The 19979-nt window shown below is 35.6% G+C and overlaps 2 protein-coding genes across 2 annotated transcripts; one reads left to right on the top strand and one right to left on the bottom strand.

The window, feature by feature from the left end:
* The first annotated feature begins 417 nt into the window (after positions 1 to 417).
* Positions 418 to 1121, top strand: LOC115229805 (U1 small nuclear ribonucleoprotein 70 kDa-like). The gene has a single exon (XM_029800096.1). The coding sequence runs from the start codon at positions 420 to 422 to the stop codon at positions 1119 to 1121; it is 702 nt and encodes a 233-aa protein (XP_029655956.1). The 5' UTR covers positions 418 to 419.
* A 10327-nt stretch (positions 1122 to 11448) lies between these two features.
* LOC115229804 (inorganic pyrophosphatase-like) lies at positions 11449 to 19803 on the bottom strand. Its single transcript, XM_029800095.1, has 6 exons — positions 19792 to 19803; positions 19289 to 19415; positions 19213 to 19255; positions 19103 to 19181; positions 14512 to 14745; positions 11449 to 11643 (listed from the first exon to the last, which is right to left on the bottom strand). Exons 1-6 carry the CDS (start codon positions 19801 to 19803, stop codon positions 11449 to 11451), a joined length of 690 nt encoding a protein of 229 aa, XP_029655955.1.
* Between the last annotated feature and the right edge of the window lie 176 nt (positions 19804 to 19979).

Raw genomic sequence — 19979 nt, 5'->3', positions numbered from 1 at the left:
TACCACAAAAATATTGTAATAAGAAATAATCTAGATAAGCGCACAAATTTAGAAGCACTAATACTCAGCTGATATTTCAAAGCGGATATTGATTTATTATTATCGTGTTATCATTACCTAATTGATTAAAATCGGTCAAACGAAATAAGAAATTCATTCTGAAATAATTGACCTACAAATAAATAATTTTTTTTATTTATTTCTCTATACTGTAATTATTATTATTTATATAATGGGATGGTTTAATTACTAAAAATAATAACAATTTCTTCAAATTAATGGAAAATTTTTATATTTTATAAAAAGTGATTAAAACAAAATTTATAATATAATTTAAACTGTTTATAAATTTATCAATTTAAAGTGGTTTATCCATTAATCAATAGATATTACACGTTGTTGCGTGCAAGTGAAAAATTATGTCAGGTCGTGGACATAACTATTCTGATCGTGGACGTGATAATAGTTCAAGAGGACGAAGACAGGACGAACCATGGAACCAAAGTAGTAGAAGACCTCGTGAAGGACCATCTGGATACAGCCAATCAAGACAAGACAACTATGGAAGCAGAGACCGTTATTACGATGAGAGACCGAGCCAACGAGAAGACCGCGGAGGCCGAAATGACCGATATGATTCTTATGGTGGACGGCATGAAAGGGATGACGGAAATAGAGGCTGGCAAGGTCGAGAAGGATACGACTCTCGCAATAGGGGATATGATAGAGGGGAAAGGCAATCTGATAGAGACCGTTATGAGAGACAAGACAGAGGTTATGAAAGAAGGGACGATTATGAGAGACAAGACAGAGGTTATGAAAGAAGGGACGATCGGTCTCAAAATAGACCTGAAAGAGGCGGTCGTGGAGGATACGATCGTGGTGGATATGAAAGGGGCGGTAGAGGAGGGTTTGACCGTCCACCCAGGGGAGGTTTCGATCGTCCATCCAGAGGAGGATATGACCAAGGAGGTCGTGGTAATGACCGAGGCGGACGAGGAGGCCGTGGTGGTGGGAGAGGCCGTAGTGGCCCAGTCGACCAATTTGCAGATCAGGCACAAAACTCTAATTATGACGTGGAATTTACTGTAGATGAGTCTCAACTCCATACCCATGTTTGATTATTATATTTAATTAAAGCCTGAAATAACATGCGAGAACGAGGTGAAAGCCTATTATGATCATTGTTTGAAGAAGGCTGTGCCGCTTAGTCGGGATGAGAGGTTAAAGCGTGATTTTATTCTACCAGTCTTCAACAGGCCAAACCGTATTATTTGAATGTATATATGCTTAGAGGCAGTTGGCAATGTCGGTCGGGTTGTTTCCTTAAAATCCAACTTTTTCGAAGTTATGGATAGAAATGTTAGTTGGACTCTTTATCTATACGACGTCAAGTTCAAAGAAGAGGAATTAAACACCCTCGAGCAGGCAGGAATGCACAACCTTCTTTCTGCAGCTAAGAGGGAGATAATTTGTTCGAATTTCCCCGAGTTTAAAGATTTGTATGTGTTTGACGGAGGTGCCACGATTTATTCTCCGATATTTGTCGCTGTTTCCCGTTTTTGTAATTTTGTTAATAGAGGCACTTATCGAAGGCTTGTGACCATAGAGGGACGATTTATAATGTCGAAATTAATTTAACTATACAATCTGGTCCGAATGAGCTGCCCGCAATTCAGGCTCTTAACACACTGATGAAGAAAGTTTATTACAAAATGGGGATGAAGCCGCTTGGCCGGTCGTTTTTTGACACCGATCCAAGCGCCAGAATATCTATCACTAATCTGTTTGTTTCTGGGTTATTTCAAGTGTCGATGCCTTGTTGTCCGTCCGAAGTAGTATATCATACTACGAAGGAAACAATTTGTTGTATTTGTTGGATATTCATTACAAATTCGAACAGACGGATACTCTATTGCAAGTTATTCTTACAATGCAGAAGAAATCCTTAAGTAATGAGAGGATTACTGAGAATTTGAAAACCAGAACTGTTCGAACAACGTAAAGTTTTGTTAGTTATTATAAAGATATAACAATCTGACGTATAAAATCATCAATGTTGATTTCACTCAAAATCCGCTGTCTACGTTTGATATTGGTGATAAAATGGTGAGTTACAAAGATTATGTCACGGTTTGAGTTTATTTATTTACACCCAGAAATATACTGCAACCGTTACTAATTTAACACAGCCTTTGATTGAAGTTAAAAATACAAAGCGTGGAAAGGATTTCAAAAATTCCATTTATTTGATCCCTGAATTATGTAGATTGACAGGTGTGTGTTGATCTGTTCATTCTCAGGCATACCTAAATCGATGCTTGAGAATTTGAATGCCGGACGACAATCTTCGCAATTGACCAAGGGCAATGCCAATAGTAGAGTGAAACAGCTTTTGAATTTCCGTCAAAGAATGGAAGATAATGAAGAAGCTGCCGCAGAATTAAGAAAGCTGGGGCTGGCCTTTGGCAGAGATTTAGTGGAGATAGAGGGTCGTTGCCTTGATTATCCACCGTTATATTTCAACGATTGGAAAGATGAAGTTGTTGGGGTTGGTCATGTGTTTAGGAAAAAATGGAAAGAAATGCTTTTGGGGGTCTTCTTTTCAAAAAGCAATTGCTGGTGAAACCAGACACCGAAAAGTGTGTTCGCCTCCTGTGCCCCTCGTCCATGGAGAGAATAGCTCATAATGTGTGGTCTACCTTCCGTACTAATGGATACAAAATGGGAATCAATTTTGACAACGGCTCAATGTTTGTGTTTAGACCACATTTGTTTAGTATACCTCTTTCGGGAGATTCATCACAGGATTATTGTAATGCGATTGCGGACTATGCAGAGAGTTCTAGTTTGATTGTTTGCATTCTTCCAAACGAAGCCCCTGCTCGATATAATTCCATCAAGATACAGTCTTGTATTCAAACTCCTGGTTATTTTCGTTTTTTATTTTTTAGTTCCTACCCAAGTCCTTTTGCGGCACAATTTCTCGAAAGATGACATTACAACTCTGGTTGTTAAAGTCCTGCCGCAAATGGTCGCAAAAATGGGAGGCCAGCCATGGGGTACTAAGTTCCCTAATTCGGTATATTGGTTTTTTAATATTTTAGTTGCGGAAGAGTAGTATGTTTATAGGCATAGATACTTATCACGATGCTAAGAGGCGAGATCAGTCTGCGGCTGCATTTGTGGCTAGTTTGAATGGAGTCTGTACGCGCATGTACAGTAGGGTAAGTTATCAATTGAGATCATTTGAATTGCATATAAAAATGAGGCCAAATGTATTTGGTATGTTCATTGCATGTATTGGCAGAGGCGTGTGTTAAGTGGTACTATGCCAATCATGATGTTTTCCCGACTCATCTTTTCGTTTACCGTGACGGGGTTGGAGATGGTCAATTAGAGACCGTGCACGAGGACGAAATCCAACAAATTAGATGCGGAATAGCTGATGCATTGAACTTTCTCAAAATCACAGAGGATACCAAGTAATTTTAGTCTGTTCATAATAGAACCACCATCACTTTTATTGTTGTAAAGAAGAGAATTTCTGCTCGATTTTACATGCAAACTCGTGATGGATATGATAATCCTCCCCCGGGTACTATTATTGATACGAAAGTGACCAGGCCTAATTGGTTTTTTTTTGCATATATTTTTAGGTATGACTTTTACCTTATATCGCATTCTCCGAGAGAGGGTACTGTGAATCCCGTCCACTACAATGTGATATTCGATGATTATGGGATTAATCCTAATGATATTCAGCTAATGACATTTCGCTTGTCATGGCTCTATTATAATTTCACTGTATGCTCTATATATATTTTTTCAGGGGTCTATTAGCATTCCATCTGTCTGTGGTTATGCTCATAAGTTAGCCTACTTGGCTGGAATGTCTTTGTCTGGCACCAAAGCCCCCACTACTCATCCCGCAGTCTCAGATAAATTGTTTTATCTGTAGTTTCCTAAGTTTTTACATTTTGTTTGGTTTTCTATTTCGTTTCATTTTTTGCTTATTTTTGTGTGATTTACTAAAAACTATAATTATATGTTTTTCTATATGCTTTTACTGGGAGGACCTAAATTTAATTCGTCTTTTAAAAAAAATTATGATTTTGAAACATCGGCGTAGGGGTTAAAACGAATTCATCTTTACTTCAAGACAGTTTCCAGAGTTGGAAATTCATATAGAGGGACTGTTGCGGGAACGGAGGATTTAAATAAGAAGCTTAATTAGTCCAGGCTGAGTAAGAACAAAGAAAATATAATGGAAAATTCCATCAGAAATTGAAAATTTCTTATGATAAAATCTATATTGATTGAATAATGTTCGAGTTCATAATTTATTCTGACTTTGTTACCATACTGTATGGATGACTGATATTTAATTGTCGAGTTGACCTCGTGTTTTCTGGCTATATCTAGAATTCCCTCAACCATTAATAAAAGCACCAAGTAACTGGACCTTATAGCCAGTTGAAAAGTTCAATAGTCCATTCATACAATTTTTATTTGGATTTAACAATTTAATATCTTTATTCGAAGTTTTAAACAGCTAAATATTAATGCAAATAAAAATGACTAATGAAAAAAAAGTTTAAATTATGTAAATTGATAACTATTTTATTCTCTTTTTTTCAGGTCAAACTAAACAAAAAAAATTTTAAAATCAAAAAAAAATGTAAATTGCATAGGTAGTTAGTCATTTAATCTTGTGAAACATTTCGAGGAAGAAAAATTAAATCAAAAGAAAGGCGCATACCAAGTTATTATCATTTATTGTACGCAATTTTTCTTCGTTTGCGACAAATATAAAAACAGTGTTATTGTCGCAGTTTCGTGTTTGAATGTCGAAGGTCAACAAGAATAAGGAGAAAAATAAAATTGCAGCCGAGAGATATCGAGCCAATATTCGTATGAGAATACAACATCTCGAAAATGCATCAGATTATATTTACTATATTTATAGACGTTTCAAGAAAAGAATAACTATCTAAATGAGAAGCTAAAAGATTTTTCATTTAAAAAATTCCTCGAAACTCTTATAGTGAATCCAGACATTGTGGAGATTGATTATGAATTTATTCATTCTGCGACATTTGAACAATTTTCAGTTTATATCAAAGAATTGTTTGATAAGAATTACACATTTACTATGCAGTAAATATGCCCTTGTATTTCTGTAATTAAAACAGTTGTCTTTTTAAGTGGTCGAATTTACTTAATTTATTCAATTAAAATTGTCACAATCATCCACAGTTCGATTTTATGATAATTTCGTCGAGTAAGTTACAGGCTGACCCTGACAAAATGACGTGAATTTGACAACTAAATCAATCAATTAATTGATAACTATTAAAAAATCAATTATTATTCCGGAAACACACCAATTAGCTATCTATTACAAAGTTTTCAATCGCAATCTTCAAGAAAATTATAACCTTATCTCCTACTTAGTATGAACTATATTTTCGATTAAAAAGAAATGCCACAAAATTATTACTCATATAATTTCTGGTTTTTTCTATGTCAGGGGATTAAGGTCAAATTTTAAACACCACGGCCATATGAAGAGCTAAGGATATTTTAGAGCATCTCAGATTTCGTTTGTTAATTGAGTAGTAAATCCAACCAAATGCAGATTCCGGGAAATGATAGTCCAGTGGTTTTTAGTGAGTATTTTCTTCCGCACAATATTAAACTAATTTTGTTTTTTAATTAAAAAAGAGAAAAAGTCCAAAAAAACAAGCCCGATCTCCGACCATTGCCAGAGAACGGTTAGATCTCGGCCAAGCGGATACCTTGTGCATTGCCGCGTAAACGAGATCCTCTGTTTCAGGCAGAAGGATTCGCGTGCATCCATTTTCCTCCGAGCGATATTGGGGCCGACGTCCTTCAAAACTAATCTTCAAGATTAATTTTAAAAGATTAATAAAATAGTTTATTTTAAATAACAATAATGATAGGGAAGTTTAAGCGTTCGGCGCTTAAATTTCAAAATAACTATTGATTTTTGTGAAACAGGAAAAAAAACTCTGATTATTGATAAAATAAATTCAGAAGCATTAAAAATTACCAAACTTAATTTTTTAGCCGATGGGAGGGCCAACGGCCTGACAAATCGCCAAACAGTTTTCCCTCTAAAGCGATCGAGAACACCTAGAAAAGCCAGTTGCGTCCCACACGACTGCTTTTCCACCTTAAAAATAAAAAGGGTCATTCCGTTAGAACGTTTCCCGTCACCGCGGTCGAGACCTGGTGGTTCGAGGACCGAAGGAAATCTCGCCGAATCAAGAGCCCTCCGTATGATGTCATTCATTGACGAGTGCCCTGGAAATCGTCCAACACTCCTCCTGCACGATAAAGGATGCAAACCGAAAGAGTCAACAGAGTAGGCACAACGACCCGCGTGCCGGACACATTGCCTTAGTCCGAGGCGCAGGGAGATTCCAATCAGATTGAAAGTTTGCTTGCATCCTATTAGATCCCAGGCTCGTTGAGACATTCAATTCTCCGGTAAATCAAGGCCTTGTTCTCTCCAGACTTTGCTGAAGTGAGTTACATTTGTGTCTAAGAAAAATTCAGAAAAGGAGCGTAGAATTTCTATGACAAGTGTGTGCCTAGCGGAGAGGAACAAGAAAAAAGTAGGGAAAGATAAACATGAGCAAATGCCGAGACCACCGAAGGCTACTGGGAGGGCTTCTCCAACCCCTATCATCGAAGGGAGAATTGCATGTTTTGAGTGCAATTACGGATAGGATGGTCAATGGCGGAAAGCCTCTCGGGAAAAGCAAAACACGGAGAAGAGCGTAGCAGATAATGAGGTTTTGGATATCAAAGCTGTTTCGTAGAAGGAATAATGCTGAGTGTGAGTTTAATTGTTTAATACGTTTGAAAACAGTTTTGAGGAAGAATTCCTTATTGCGTAGGGCCACATCAATAGAATCGTTAGCCACCGGGCCTCTAAGGATAGAAAGTTAGTTAATGGGAGTAGATTGCACTCTCAGGATGATATCACGAAAAGACCAGACAGCGTCTTCGAAGGTAGATTGCGAACACACAAAGTCAGAGATTTCGCATTTAGAGAAGTTTAAACTAAGGCTATCTTTCTCGAGAGCCGGATTAATTTTTATTATGTTCCGCAGAACGGTGTCCGAAGGGCCCCGAGAGTGGCGTCATCGAGATATCAGATATTTAGTGAGGAAAATACAATTCCAGTCACTTGAGAAATTCTAAGACAGAAAAGGAATGCACCCAAAGGGTCTCCATATTGAACTCCCGTAGCGTCGGATCCGAGGATAAAGGAAGATGGTTGGCCATATGATTGAAAAATTAGGCCAAATAATGAAGGACAATGCTCAGAGCAAGCCTCCAAAACTCGGTCCCGACGGATACTTTTGAATACACTTCTGATGTCCAGTTTGATCAATATGTTTGGACATGGGGATTTCTTGCATGCATCTGAGAATGTGCGGATAACATGAACTGCAGATTCGCATCCTCCAAAGACGCCGACCCCGAGTTGGACTGGGCAGAGCTTAGCAGTGATGGAGGGGATAATTTTTTTGAATGCGATTTTGACTGCAAGCCGACGTAAAACAAAGTCAACAGCAATTGAGCGGATCCCTCCACATTTTTTGCCGAAAACGATAGGATTGACTAAGAAGAGTATGTGGCGAATAGCATCCGGCAGATTTCCTTGGAGCAGTTGATTTATCAGACAAGTAATTGATTTGAGCAGACGTGTACCACGGTGTGGGAAATTAGGTCCTTCAGATGTCCGGCTCCTTCGCAGCTGCACGGAGCGAAAGAGTGGATCCCGATAGAAACATCTTCATCCGAAAAAAATAAAGGCGGTTGTTTGGCCGGGTGGGGACAGACGCGTAGGTCCGAGGATGGAGGTGAATGTTTTTCTTCATTTGAGTGGCTAAAGATGTCGTATCCTTATGAGATTTCATAGGGGAGCCGAGAGCTTAGGGGACAAAGTTCAGAAGACGGATCCATTCCTGTTCGTCCTTAGAGAGATCGCAGCGTCAATGCATGTTGATATAGCATTGCCCGCTGCTGCCTTGAGGATCTTCACAGGGATGTTGCAAGATTTGGGCCTCTCCGATATGAGCTACAGCATGGAAATAGGGTCGGACGACATACTGGATTGCTTCGGTCTATGCCAAGGCATAAAGAACAATTCCAGGTGGAAATAGCAGACATTGCTCTCTCGGTCATTTTGGCACAGGACATGTGGGAAGGGTTTGAACAAGTTCCACAGTAAATCCGGCGTTTTCGACTGTTCAAAGTTTTGCAAATATTACAAAAGTTCATAGTACTCGAAGCAACATTTCGCGTAACCAATCAACCAATGCAAAAAGAAAAATTATAATCGAAACTATTGATTCTTGTGAAACCAATTTTCTAATAATAGTAATGTCTTATACTTTAACTTTATTTAGTTAGCCATTTAACAAATTGCGTGTACAAACAATTATTTATAAAAGTGATTAATATCAATTTTTATTTTAGTTTATTTCAACCAATTTTCGGGCAAATAAAGTCATTTTTATCGCCAGCTTTGCTATTGGTCAAAATTTTTAAATATCTATTTCGATGGTCGTTTATTTCGTTACGATAATTCCTGAGGACTTTTCTACTCGTGTCAGCCTTTTCTTTTTCCTCATTTTTTATCTGTTAGTTACAAACTATAAAATACTTTTATTTCAACGAACAGTTTTGTTTTAAGTAATTCTTCTTTTACTCGTAATTTATCTATTTCCTGATCAAGGCGACTTTTCATGATTAACATATTTGCCTGTGTTTTACCAAAAAATCTAAACAGTGCTGCTAGGCTTGACAGATTTGTTTATAGGAATGACTTTCTCTTTGGATGGAATATGTCGCGTTCTTTGATGATAAATATTATTTAAATTTTGTTCAAGTTTTTTAAGTTCTGTTTCTAATTCACCAGTCAGCTTTTTTTCTTTCATATATTTGAATTTCCACTCATAATTTCTTTCCTTAATTTTTATCAATTTTTATGTTACTTTTTTTTCCAGACTTTCAAGCTGTCGAGTTAAATAGTTTTTTTCGCTGTATCCTTTCTTCACTTCTCCTTCAAGTACTTTTAATGTTTCTTGCATCTCACGTTCCTTCCGAATTCCACTTGGACTCCGTTTTTGGGAAATGTTTTCTTCATCTCTACTGTGTTCAGTGATTGAATCATTCGAAATCATCCCATAAGAAGGATTCAAGATTTCATGTTCTGCTTTATCCATCTCTTTTTCTAATTGCTTGATTTGTTCTAATTGGTGATTTATTTGGAGCCTTTCTTCAATCGAAAGCTTCTTTTGAATGGGAGGACAAAGAACACTTTTTTGCGAATGAGAAAACTCGTTGTGTGACCTTTCTTGCTCTTCCCTTGTGGTTATGATATAATTTACTCCTCACTCGCTCGATTCTGTAGTATTTGCTGAAAATTTATTGACTATTTCTTGTTTTTCTCGAGATTCTTTTCTACTCTCAGAAGGACAATTTTCCTCCGACATATCCTTTACAATATCATTTATTTCCACATAGTATTCGCTAGAGGACCTCTGAAATTCATTTAGAGTATCAAATTGACTGTCAAGAATAGAAGTGGTTTCTAGTTTAGGAATTGATTTCTATGTTAATCAATTTTTTTATTACTTTTCTTTCTTTTTTGGGGATGCTCTCGTTTTTGTACTTAATTATCGGTAAAAGCGTCTGATTCTCCTTAGAACCACTTCGGGAAAATCTCTTTGTATATTTTTTTCCAGTCTGAACTATAAGGATATCATCATGGTCTTCCAAACTCTTGTTTCCATAAAATAATTTATTTCACCTTTATACTTTCTTGGTAATTTGTATTAACCGAATTATTTCTACTTAATTTTCTAATTTTGCTCTGTGAAATTACATTTTTAATAAAAATAAACTTTTCGGCCAGTTTCTTTGTTTTTTCGAAAACTCTTTTTTCTTTTCTTTTTACTATATATCGTCGTCTTTCTGGAAATTATATTGAATTGCAAACCTTTCACTTGCATCTGATTTGTCCGCCGACTCTTTGGTTTTTTCTTTCAAAGAATCCAAAATAAATTTATTTTTATTTTCAATGTTTTTTCTGCATTTACTTATTTACTTTCTTACATATCTATGAGTCCTTTATTAATCGATCTCTCGTCATGAAAATCTTTTCTTTTTGATATGTTTATATCCGGAAATGCGATTTCTGTTGTATTTTGTGCAATCATATGATTTTTGTGAAACTGCCTATCTGAAATGGTTTGATTCTGTCCGATCTGAGGAATTTTATCGACAACTTTTTGAAATGGCAATTCCTCATTAAAAGAACTCCCTTTTTCACGAGAGATTGCCTATTATGAATACTTATTTCTCAACATTTCTCGACGAATTAAAGTACACCGAGCTCATTTCAACAGTCTCGGTCTCGATTACAAACAAATCAGGGGAAGCTGCAACCGGAGGAAGAAAATCTTTTGCATAAATTGTTTTTTCTTGTATTTTTCTGACCTAATAAAGTCAGGTAGGTAAAAATAACGAGTACTATGGCAACTTTTCTACCAACTTGTTTCAAAAATTGATAGTTTTCTGGGAAATCTGAGCCCAGTTGTTCACTTATTGAGACTCTTATGCTTTCTAAGCTGAGTTGACGCTGTACTCTGAATGGATGTCGTATTTATTTGAAACCTAATAAATCCAAGAGATATCAGTCCAGGAATAAATTCAGCAAGTCCAGTTCTTTCATATATTTTCCAAAGACATTTCGGCCACAAATAAATGTGAAGATCTGGATCCATCTTCAATCTAATAAAGCTCAGGCACGATAACGAAGTAGTCGACTTATAATTTTGTTATTTTAACTATTTTATTGCTTTGCTTAGCAACACGCTGAGAGAAAGTCATTTATTAACATTGTGATTATTGAACGCTAAGCATTTGTGATTATTGGAACATACAAAAGTCATGAAATTCTGATTTTGATTTATTTGGTCATAATTCTGTTTTTGTACTTTGAAGGAAAATAAAAAAATTAAAAAATCTAAGCCAAGGTCTCAAAAATTTATGAATTAAATTCACTTACTTAAATTAATCCAGAAAAAAGCTTGGGCCAGAATCTATAGTTTAAAGCTAGAATAAAATACTTTATTTTGACAGATGCTCCCCGAAGTTACTCTCCTCTGTCCCCTCCATTTAAAATCAGTGGAATCATAAGTAAGAATCCTGACCCTCTTCTTTCTAAAACCGGACCATGTAACTTTACAAGATTCCATGACCGTCGTGAGACCTACGAGCTGTTCCAAACAGTTTCAATCCTGCAATTCAATTACGAGTAATTCATTGGCCTGCGACGTCTTATTAATTATTTACTAGTCTTATTTAGTTTTGTGATAAAAAAATAAATTTATTAGACATTCAAAGTAATCGATGATACATTGATAGTGAAAGAGCTGACAAATGGTCCCTCAAAAGACCCTGCATTTGCATATAAATCTGCTGACATCCAGAAGTAGCAGCATCCATAATACTAGACAGTTCCTGCTGGTGAATACGGCCAGAAACACTCATTTGAACTAACTGACCACTTTTCGGCAAAATAGCCAAAGTCATCTAAAAATAAAAGAAACACCAAAAACCTGCGGAACCGACTGAATGTCCTCAAGAGAGGAAAGGTCAACAACAACAGATTTCGTCAAAATTGCAGCAGAAGAGGCACATATAAAATCAACCAGTGGTATTCCAGCATCAATCAATGCAAGAGTGGTCGCGTTGAAACAGGCACTGAGAATACTCCCATCAGATTGCAATACCTCCATAATAAGGGACTGATCATACCTCAAGAAAAATGTCGATCTGTGACCTGGGATGAAGCTCCAGTTGGATTGAACTATTAAAAGCTTTTTTGATCATTGTCTCTATCTCTTGAACCTTTCTTCCTCCTGAAAGGTGTTTCCTCCATTCTGTGGCAGTAAATGAGGACTGACTGAAACTGCAATTTATTATAGCCCGTTCTGGGTCAGGACGATGATGGTCGTCGACTTCGTGTGGACCATAGACAGATGCTAGTATGGATGTATTTCCTTGTTCCCAACAAACAGACCCATCGGCTTGTCGACAGACATTGAATTGGTAATTAATAGTCCTAATATCCTCACCAAGTCGTCCATCCAAACGATATTTATAGGGACCCAACAAACCAGACATATATAATGCTTGAAATTATTTTTTTATTTGAAAAAATCCTCATTTAGAAAAATATAAATAAACAGAGTAATTTTTCAGCTGTTTTTAACAGATCATTATTTCCATTTTGTATGAAAAGAAGGGCTTGTGTCACCCTTTTTCTGTGACACTTTCGTTTTGAAATGTTGTATTTTGTTTGTCGATGTGAGTCACCAACAGCTACGTGGCTTTGTCTTCCAAGTCATCGGTCACCTTATTATCTTCCTACAAAAGAGAATCAAACTACATCCCAAGTTATCTCTCTTTGCTTCTGACTTTCTGCTAATGAAACACCTCACTTTTCCAGGACTAATCTTTGACCCAATTATGTCTTTCAACAAACATGTTTCATACACTTCGGACAAGGAAAACAGCCGTACAAACATTCTAAAAACAATAAGTGGTCTTATCATTAGTGCCTAGAAATCATTCCTCAAACAACCCTACAAACAATACATCCGCCACGTAATAAATTACGCGAGTCCGATCTAGGCTTCCTGTCTATCTCAAGCTCCAATTTATTTAAAGTTCTGGTCGTATCGCTTTTAAAATTTTTCAAGCCAGCCATTTGAAATCTCGAAAGTGTTAAAACCAATATTTGAATCCACATATAAAGCGATTTTCTTTATGAAGGACTGGATATTCGGACCGTATCCTTTCTTAGTTCCAAGTTTAAATTTTTCATAATAAAGCATTGAATTTTCATTCATGTTTATAGGTCATTGTTCAAGAAAAGATACAATCGTTTTTATATTCGCAAAGTCATGCCATTACTAGTCTTGTATTTTTTGATTATGTCTTTCAAATAATCTCTTTTTCAATGTCAATTTAGCAATCCTTAATTTTGTTTTGTAGCTAATAACCATCACAATAAAAGTATAAATAAACGCGCAAATCTGTGTGTGTTTTATTTTTAGAAAATTAGTAGTTTTACCCAAAAAGAAAACACTTATTGCCGAATAGGCATGACATCACCCTAAAAACTCGTTTAGCAAAATACCAGTCCTCAGATAAGACGCTTTTAACCAAAATACAAATAATAGAAGGAGAGCAGAAGCAAGCAGCAATGTGATGTAAAACTCGTTTAAATGCAAAGAATTTATTCCAGGCTCAAAGAATTTATTTCACATGCCTTGATCATTTGACCACAGTAGGAAGGGAAAAAATGTTTAAGTACGATCTTCTTACGGGTTAGAATATTTTAATACAGTCCTTATAATTTTATTTGTTTCATCATTGGTAATTTATGAAATTGTGAAACACGGTTCCAACCACGTATATCCCTGTTTTTTTAATTGACTGTAATTTTCCTAAACATTTTTATATAACAAACAAAAATCGTTCACAATCAAACTCGTAAAGACAAGCAACAAAGAATATCGAAATCTCGGAAATGACAAAGTGTAAGTAATGTTAGAGTTATATTAATAATTAATTCGTAGATACATCTCTACATTCCTCGCCGATATTTTCCGGGATAACGTCACTAAGAAAATTCTTAAATTGGCTCAATCTGCACATTTCTTCACAACCTTTAAAATTTGTAAAATATGAAAAACTCAAAACCAGGCAATTTGATTATCTTTATGTCGGACTCGTTCTGTCGAAAAATAAGCTTTACGTACCACTGTCCGTTCATAGAATGTAACTCGACAAGGAGACAAGATGCAAAATTGGTTTGAACAATCTCCAAGACATTTATCGATCCCAAAAGAGCCCATAAGGTGGAATCATGCTAATGTGAATTATTTGAATAACATACACCAGAATACATCATTGCCTTCTGTGGCCTAGTCTCATTGTTGTGAATAATTCTTTCCATTGACTCGATTATTGTCTTCCAAAGTTCTCCTTGAAATGAATATTTAAAATTCTGACCTCCTTTCAGCCTGATCATTGATCTATTACTATAAACAAGTCTGCAAATCCTATTCGTAAGATTTTCCATCTTGTTCATCACACACTCAGAACACCAACCCGGAAGTGTAAGATTTTCAGCTTTCTACCCAATTTTAAAAATCAAAATTACATCGCATATAAGATTATCGTAAGTCTGAAGGAAATGAACTAAAGTAAAATTTTTAAATCCCGTCAATGTTGAAAGTTGAATTCGGAAATCCTTTTTAATATATATTGAACATTACGTTGTATTCATTATATAATTTGTTCAAATCTGGGTCAAGATTTTTTAACATAGCTTTATATGCAGGACAGTAGGCTTCGAAACTAATAATCTAAAATATACAAATCCATTACATAATCCAAGCTAGACGGAATTGTGCGGACTGGAATTGGACTCCACGGGGTTTTAAAATCCATGATATCAGTTTTAGGAGTAGGAAAAAGGCCTTCCAGAGTGGCCATTGCACTGCTTATTGCCCGATCACTGTCAGATGATAGGATCTCTATGTCTTTTTTAAAATATCTTTCAAAAAATGAATATCGACTTCTTAGGTATTGACCCAGATTATACTGCATTTCAACACCCCTCTAAAATTGATTATACATCCAAAGAAATATTAAACTTGTGTTAGCTGATACACGCCGTTTGTCCAGTGATGTTTATGTACATTTGTAGGGAAATAATAGGCGGGACTGCGAGCCCCATGTCGATATACCTTTTAAAATTGTTAGATCTTATAGAGTTACAATGCTAACGAATTTGAAAGTACTGTTTTCACTAATCACAAATGCGAAAAATAGAAATAAATGTGTCATCGGTCGAATATATGATTGCATATGAAAATTAAATATTTTATTTTAAACACCAAAAATAAGTAATAATAAAAACTAAGTATTATAAAAATAAACTAACAAAAACTGAATTAGTTTATTACGAAAAAAAGAATTCGGTCAAGTGTTCGAAAGCTTCATGGACGGGAAGCCGACGCGATCGAGAAAGAATTAGAGCGTACTATCGCAAGGGATATCCGCTCGAAAAACCATCTTGATTCGCGCGCGTCGCCTGTGATAGCAGACATGTGGGACCCGATTTCCTGAACGAAGCTGATTTCCTTACTGCCCAAAGAACCGGAAGTCTCAACCGCGAATAGAAGAAATAAATAAATTGAAAAATTTTGATTTAAAATTAAAAAAACCTGCATTCAAATGCATCTCAATATAACTAAAAACCTCGAGGAATTTTTAGCTTAAATCATCAAACAATTTTCGGTCATCACACAATTTTCGATGTATTTTTACGCAAAATTTCTTATATGCAAAATTGACTTTCGTAAGTTCAAACTTGAAGTTTGACAAATTGATTTTTGCAGATGAAACGAGTTTATGAGTATTCAGGCGCCTGAAATTTCAAATTGGAATTTCAAATTGAATGCGCCATTCGGAAGCACATATTTATGTGAGTCTACATTTTCCAAAATGAAATATTTAAAAAGTCAATATAGATCTCGGATAACGGATGCAAACTTAGAGTTATGTTTGCGCATAATGATATCTACCCTACCAGTGCATTTCAATAGGCTCGCAAAAAATACCAAAGATCCTGGCCGTCATTAGAATAACTTGTATAATACATTTCTTTTAATTAACTTTCCTTCTTTCTTATCTTTTGTCCATGAAATAATTATTTATTTCAATAATATGATGTCCCTGATGAACGAGAGCATTTCCTGTCCAAGAATTCATTCGGTCTCGATGACAATGGGCAACTTATGCGGTCACTTTTAATAATTAAAAAAATTACTATATTAATATCGAAAAAATAATGAGGAAATGTGCGGCCGTGGAAGAGAAGGAAAAATAAATGCTATGCGGCCGCAAACCCAAAAAGCTTGCGCACCCCTGCTTTAAGCCAACTTAAAAAGTGGTTCATTTTAATGAACACCTTTATAACTGAAATTGTGGTGATTAAACTTATAGAATTAAGTAAAATAGAAAGCTGACTAAGACTTTACTTAAAAGACGTATTTTCTTAGCCGTAGACTATGTGATGCCTATGAAAACCTACTTACACATAAAGTTTGGGGAATCAAAAAAACAAAAAAGACTGTACTTTTTCCGCAAAAGGTAATTTCAGACTTTTTTAGATCCGAAATGGCTCATGCATGTTAAGTAAAAACATACTGTACTGAAAAGCAATTGTCTAATTACCCGTTTTTTAATTTTGTGTCCGTTTTCAAGGTTTTTCACTTTTTGTAATTCCTATTTTAACCTTATGGCGGAAAAAGCTTTACTTATTCTCTTCTAAATCTTTAAAAGCGTTTACCTACTGTTGAGTTTAATCTTTTTAGTTCAGTCTGGATGACCTCAGTCAATTTGCCTTTCATCTGATTTTGTTTATAACACAGTTTGAAAATCATTTTTAACTTAAGACTATTAAATACCCCAATGCTTTGAAATTGATTAAACTTGACAGCAGGTTAATGTTTTTAAATAATAATTTTAGTCGATTTCCACTCCGAGACGCAATGATAATCCAATTCTGTTCCAATTGATAATTCAATTCCAACTCCCATCGCCGTCGAGACTTCCGGCGTCATCAGCGAAAAATCTCTTTCCTTTCTGAAAAAGCTTGGCCGCATGATCTCCCATAAACGGGGAGACCCACGCGAGTCCAAGTGGCTTCTCGAAAGGATTTCCTTGGCTATAGTACGTGGAAACTGTGTTTCCATTTACGAGGCCGGGAATTTAGTTAGTTAATAACTATTTGTCAATTATAAACTTCTTTTGAAAAAAAAATTTAGTCGACATATTTTACTTTTATTTATTTATAACCCCCAAGCTTGCACAACATGGCAAGCCCAGCACAAACAGTCACAACTAACTAATCAAATGAAGGAGCAAGGAACGAACGGATTGCTTGTGCCGATCAACATGGGTGGGGAACGTTGACAAGATTTGACCCCGGCTGAAAACTTGGTTCTATCGGATTCGAACCCACGACGTTTGAATTCCAACATCCATAGTCTTCAGCCACTGGGGCTATATTTTACTTTTGAATAGCTTTTTCGTTTCCATAGCGCATACTGTTCATGTTTCATAAGTACAATTATTCATTATATTTGTTGCTATGAATTTTTTTAATTATTATCAAATTCAAATCGTTGTAGTCGTGACAGAACAAATATACGACGAGTCTCCTGCCCCACGAAATAATTATCAGCGGGCTGTTAGAAAGTTGGTTTCATTAATATCCATTCTTTTATCTGACTATAAATATACGTCTGTGATAAATAAAAATATTATATTGAATCCATATACGATTTCCCCAGTTAATCGTATTATTTTGTTAGTTTAATCTCAAGCTAGTGAATTCTGCTCAACGTTTAAACACACTAAAATAACAATCATTCGCCTAATTCAAAGTCACAAAATTTTTATCACCTACTAGTATATTCTAGGCTTGATCTATAAAAAAAGTTTCTTGAAAATACTCTAGAAACAAAATCTTGATTTTTGACTAAACATGTAGCAATGCACTCTAAAATAGTTCTCTTTTCATTTGCCTAATTAAATTCGCCTATAAACCGATAAATATAAATATTTATCGCGCAAAAAATTCACATTTCAGAATTTATCAAAGTTTATCGAATAATATATTTTTCCATTTATTAACATAATTGTACTTATTTAACCGCATAATCTATATTGTCAAGTCATACCGCAACATGACATTTCTTAACAAAAAGTCAAGGACTGAAAATGATACATGGAGGGATAAACTCTTGGAGTCGAGAAATCTGTTCCTTTTTTGCAGTAGACCAAATACTGTAAATAAGGAAACTTACACAACTAAAAATAGTTATTTGAGTGCAAGGCTTGAATTTATGCAGACCCAAATTCTGGGGAAAAATAAACTGATGGAATCCGTCAATTCTTCGAACTCTGCCATAAAGCAGAAACGGTATCCCACCATTGTGTCCATATCATTCAACCAAGAAATTCGAACGATTCCTAAAGTGGAATCTGCTCTGCCTGTAGATAGAATTTTTGGAAAGAAAAAACTCAGGACATTAAAAAAATGAATAAATTTAGTTACATGAACTTTTATATTTGACAAATGACTTTTAATTAATTTGGATAAATCTATAAACGTCAAAAAATATTGAAATTATTATAAATTCAATTTTTCAAAATTTAAACAAAATGACTCCAAGATATTATTATATTCAAAAATTCAAATCACAAGTATTGGCAACACAATTTTCTTAATAAAGCTTTAGAAATAATATTCATTCTGGCTTAAAGTGTTAAATCAAGTTGGGTCTTGGGTCCACCAACTTCCAAAGGCAAGGCGGCAGTGAATAACTTAGCACATGTGTGATCGTTGATTTTGGAAGGATCTGCCATCGACTAAAATGTCTCTGTTTAAAATGTTATGTTTATGTAGTTTTTTCACTTAAATTATCTATTGAGGTGACGCCTGCTTTGGATTTTCCTCTTCGAAATATATTAAATATTTATATTCTATTTTTAACTGAAGTGCAATTTTTATAGCGACAAAACTATTTGAAAACAAATCATAGCAACCCAAAAAATCATAGAATTAGAACATGAGAAGAAAAATTAGCAAAAATTAAATGAATTAATAGCCATAGTAACTAATCCACAAAATACCACTTGGTATCACCTAAAATAACACCACATCCTAACCACATTCGGCCCGCTCAGTCGTAGATGTAGGCCCGTTTTCCTACAATGCCAAAAGTCAAATACCGTCTCAGAAAATTGTTTTACATCCGCGAGAGTGTAAGAATTGCCCAACGTGGCATTGACCAACGAGATGTCGCCTTGTATGGAAGGACTGGCCATCAAATTTCTCCACGATTCGTGCGATTCATCAATAATCCTCAAGGCATATTCCTACCATAAAACACTCAAAACAAACATATCCTCGAAACTCCCCGTTCAGTCCAAATTTATTAGCAGGCTTGTTGTCGGGCTTCTTGTAGTCTCTAAACCAATTTCTCGTGGCCTAAAACTCTCGAAAAACAAAACACCGAAAGAAATCCCGGCATGAGCGTCTCCACGTCGTCAATATCTGCCCAAAAATATTTAAGAAAATACAAAAAACCGTTCAACTGTGAGGCAAGAGGGTCATCAGTACAAATTCCAATAACCTTCCAGTCGGTCTCCCCTTGGTCAAGCAGACACAGCACTCCTAACACCTTGACTGAACAAACTTGTCCCGATTCCAAGACCTCGAAATGAGGTTAGGCAATACTCGTGCTCCAATCTCGCAAATGTCGACTGGATCGTTGTCCCCCACACAACCAGTGTCGGGGTGAGACACGTTCGGGTCGTCCCAAGTTTGAGGAATGGCTCCGTAATTCCAGATATATCCATGATAGGGAAAAATGTTATGTACAAAACGTAATTTCCCGTTTTTTGTGTCTTGTTTGATTGGATTTAGTGGACTCGACTTGTCGATCTATTTCATTGAGTAGAGATAGGTTTGACCTCCATTTTTGCATTTGTCCATCTGGGGATTTCCACCACCATATTCACGACACGTGGGGTAGACACGTTCGAATAAAGCGGGACATCGTGCCAAGGAGAACATAATCCTGACTTTACAGAATCTGACATTTTATTTAAATAATTTAAACCAATGAATGTGCGTCTACTGGCTGTAAATTGAGTACCCACGTGACGTAACGAGAACATTTACGTTTTTAAATACTATTTGTTTTTAAACTCATGGTTATTTCCAAAAAGTTCATTTATGTGCTATTTAATATATAATAAATACAATTCTATAATTT

Source organism: Octopus sinensis, unplaced genomic scaffold (genome assembly GCF_006345805.1).
Source record: "Octopus sinensis unplaced genomic scaffold, ASM634580v1 Contig13674, whole genome shotgun sequence".
Lineage (NCBI taxonomy): Eukaryota > Metazoa > Mollusca > Cephalopoda > Octopoda > Octopodidae > Octopus > Octopus sinensis.
This window is presented reverse-complemented; position numbering and strand designations above follow the sequence as displayed.

Excerpts from the sequence above, each read along its gene's own strand:
- LOC115229805 (XM_029800096.1), top strand. The coding sequence starts at position 420 with ATGTCAGGTCGTGGACATAACTATTCTGATCGTGGACGTGATAATAGT.
- LOC115229804 (XM_029800095.1), bottom strand. Across the intron at positions 19,256-19,288 it reads TCTTGCCTCACAGTTGAACG|ATATTGACGACGTGGAGACG; the intron begins GTTTTTTGTATT and ends ATTTTTGGGCAG. Across the intron at positions 14,746-19,102 it reads ACGGGGAGTTTCGAGGATAT|AGGGGTGTTGAAATGCAGTA; the intron begins GTTTGTTTTGAG and ends AATCAATTTTAG.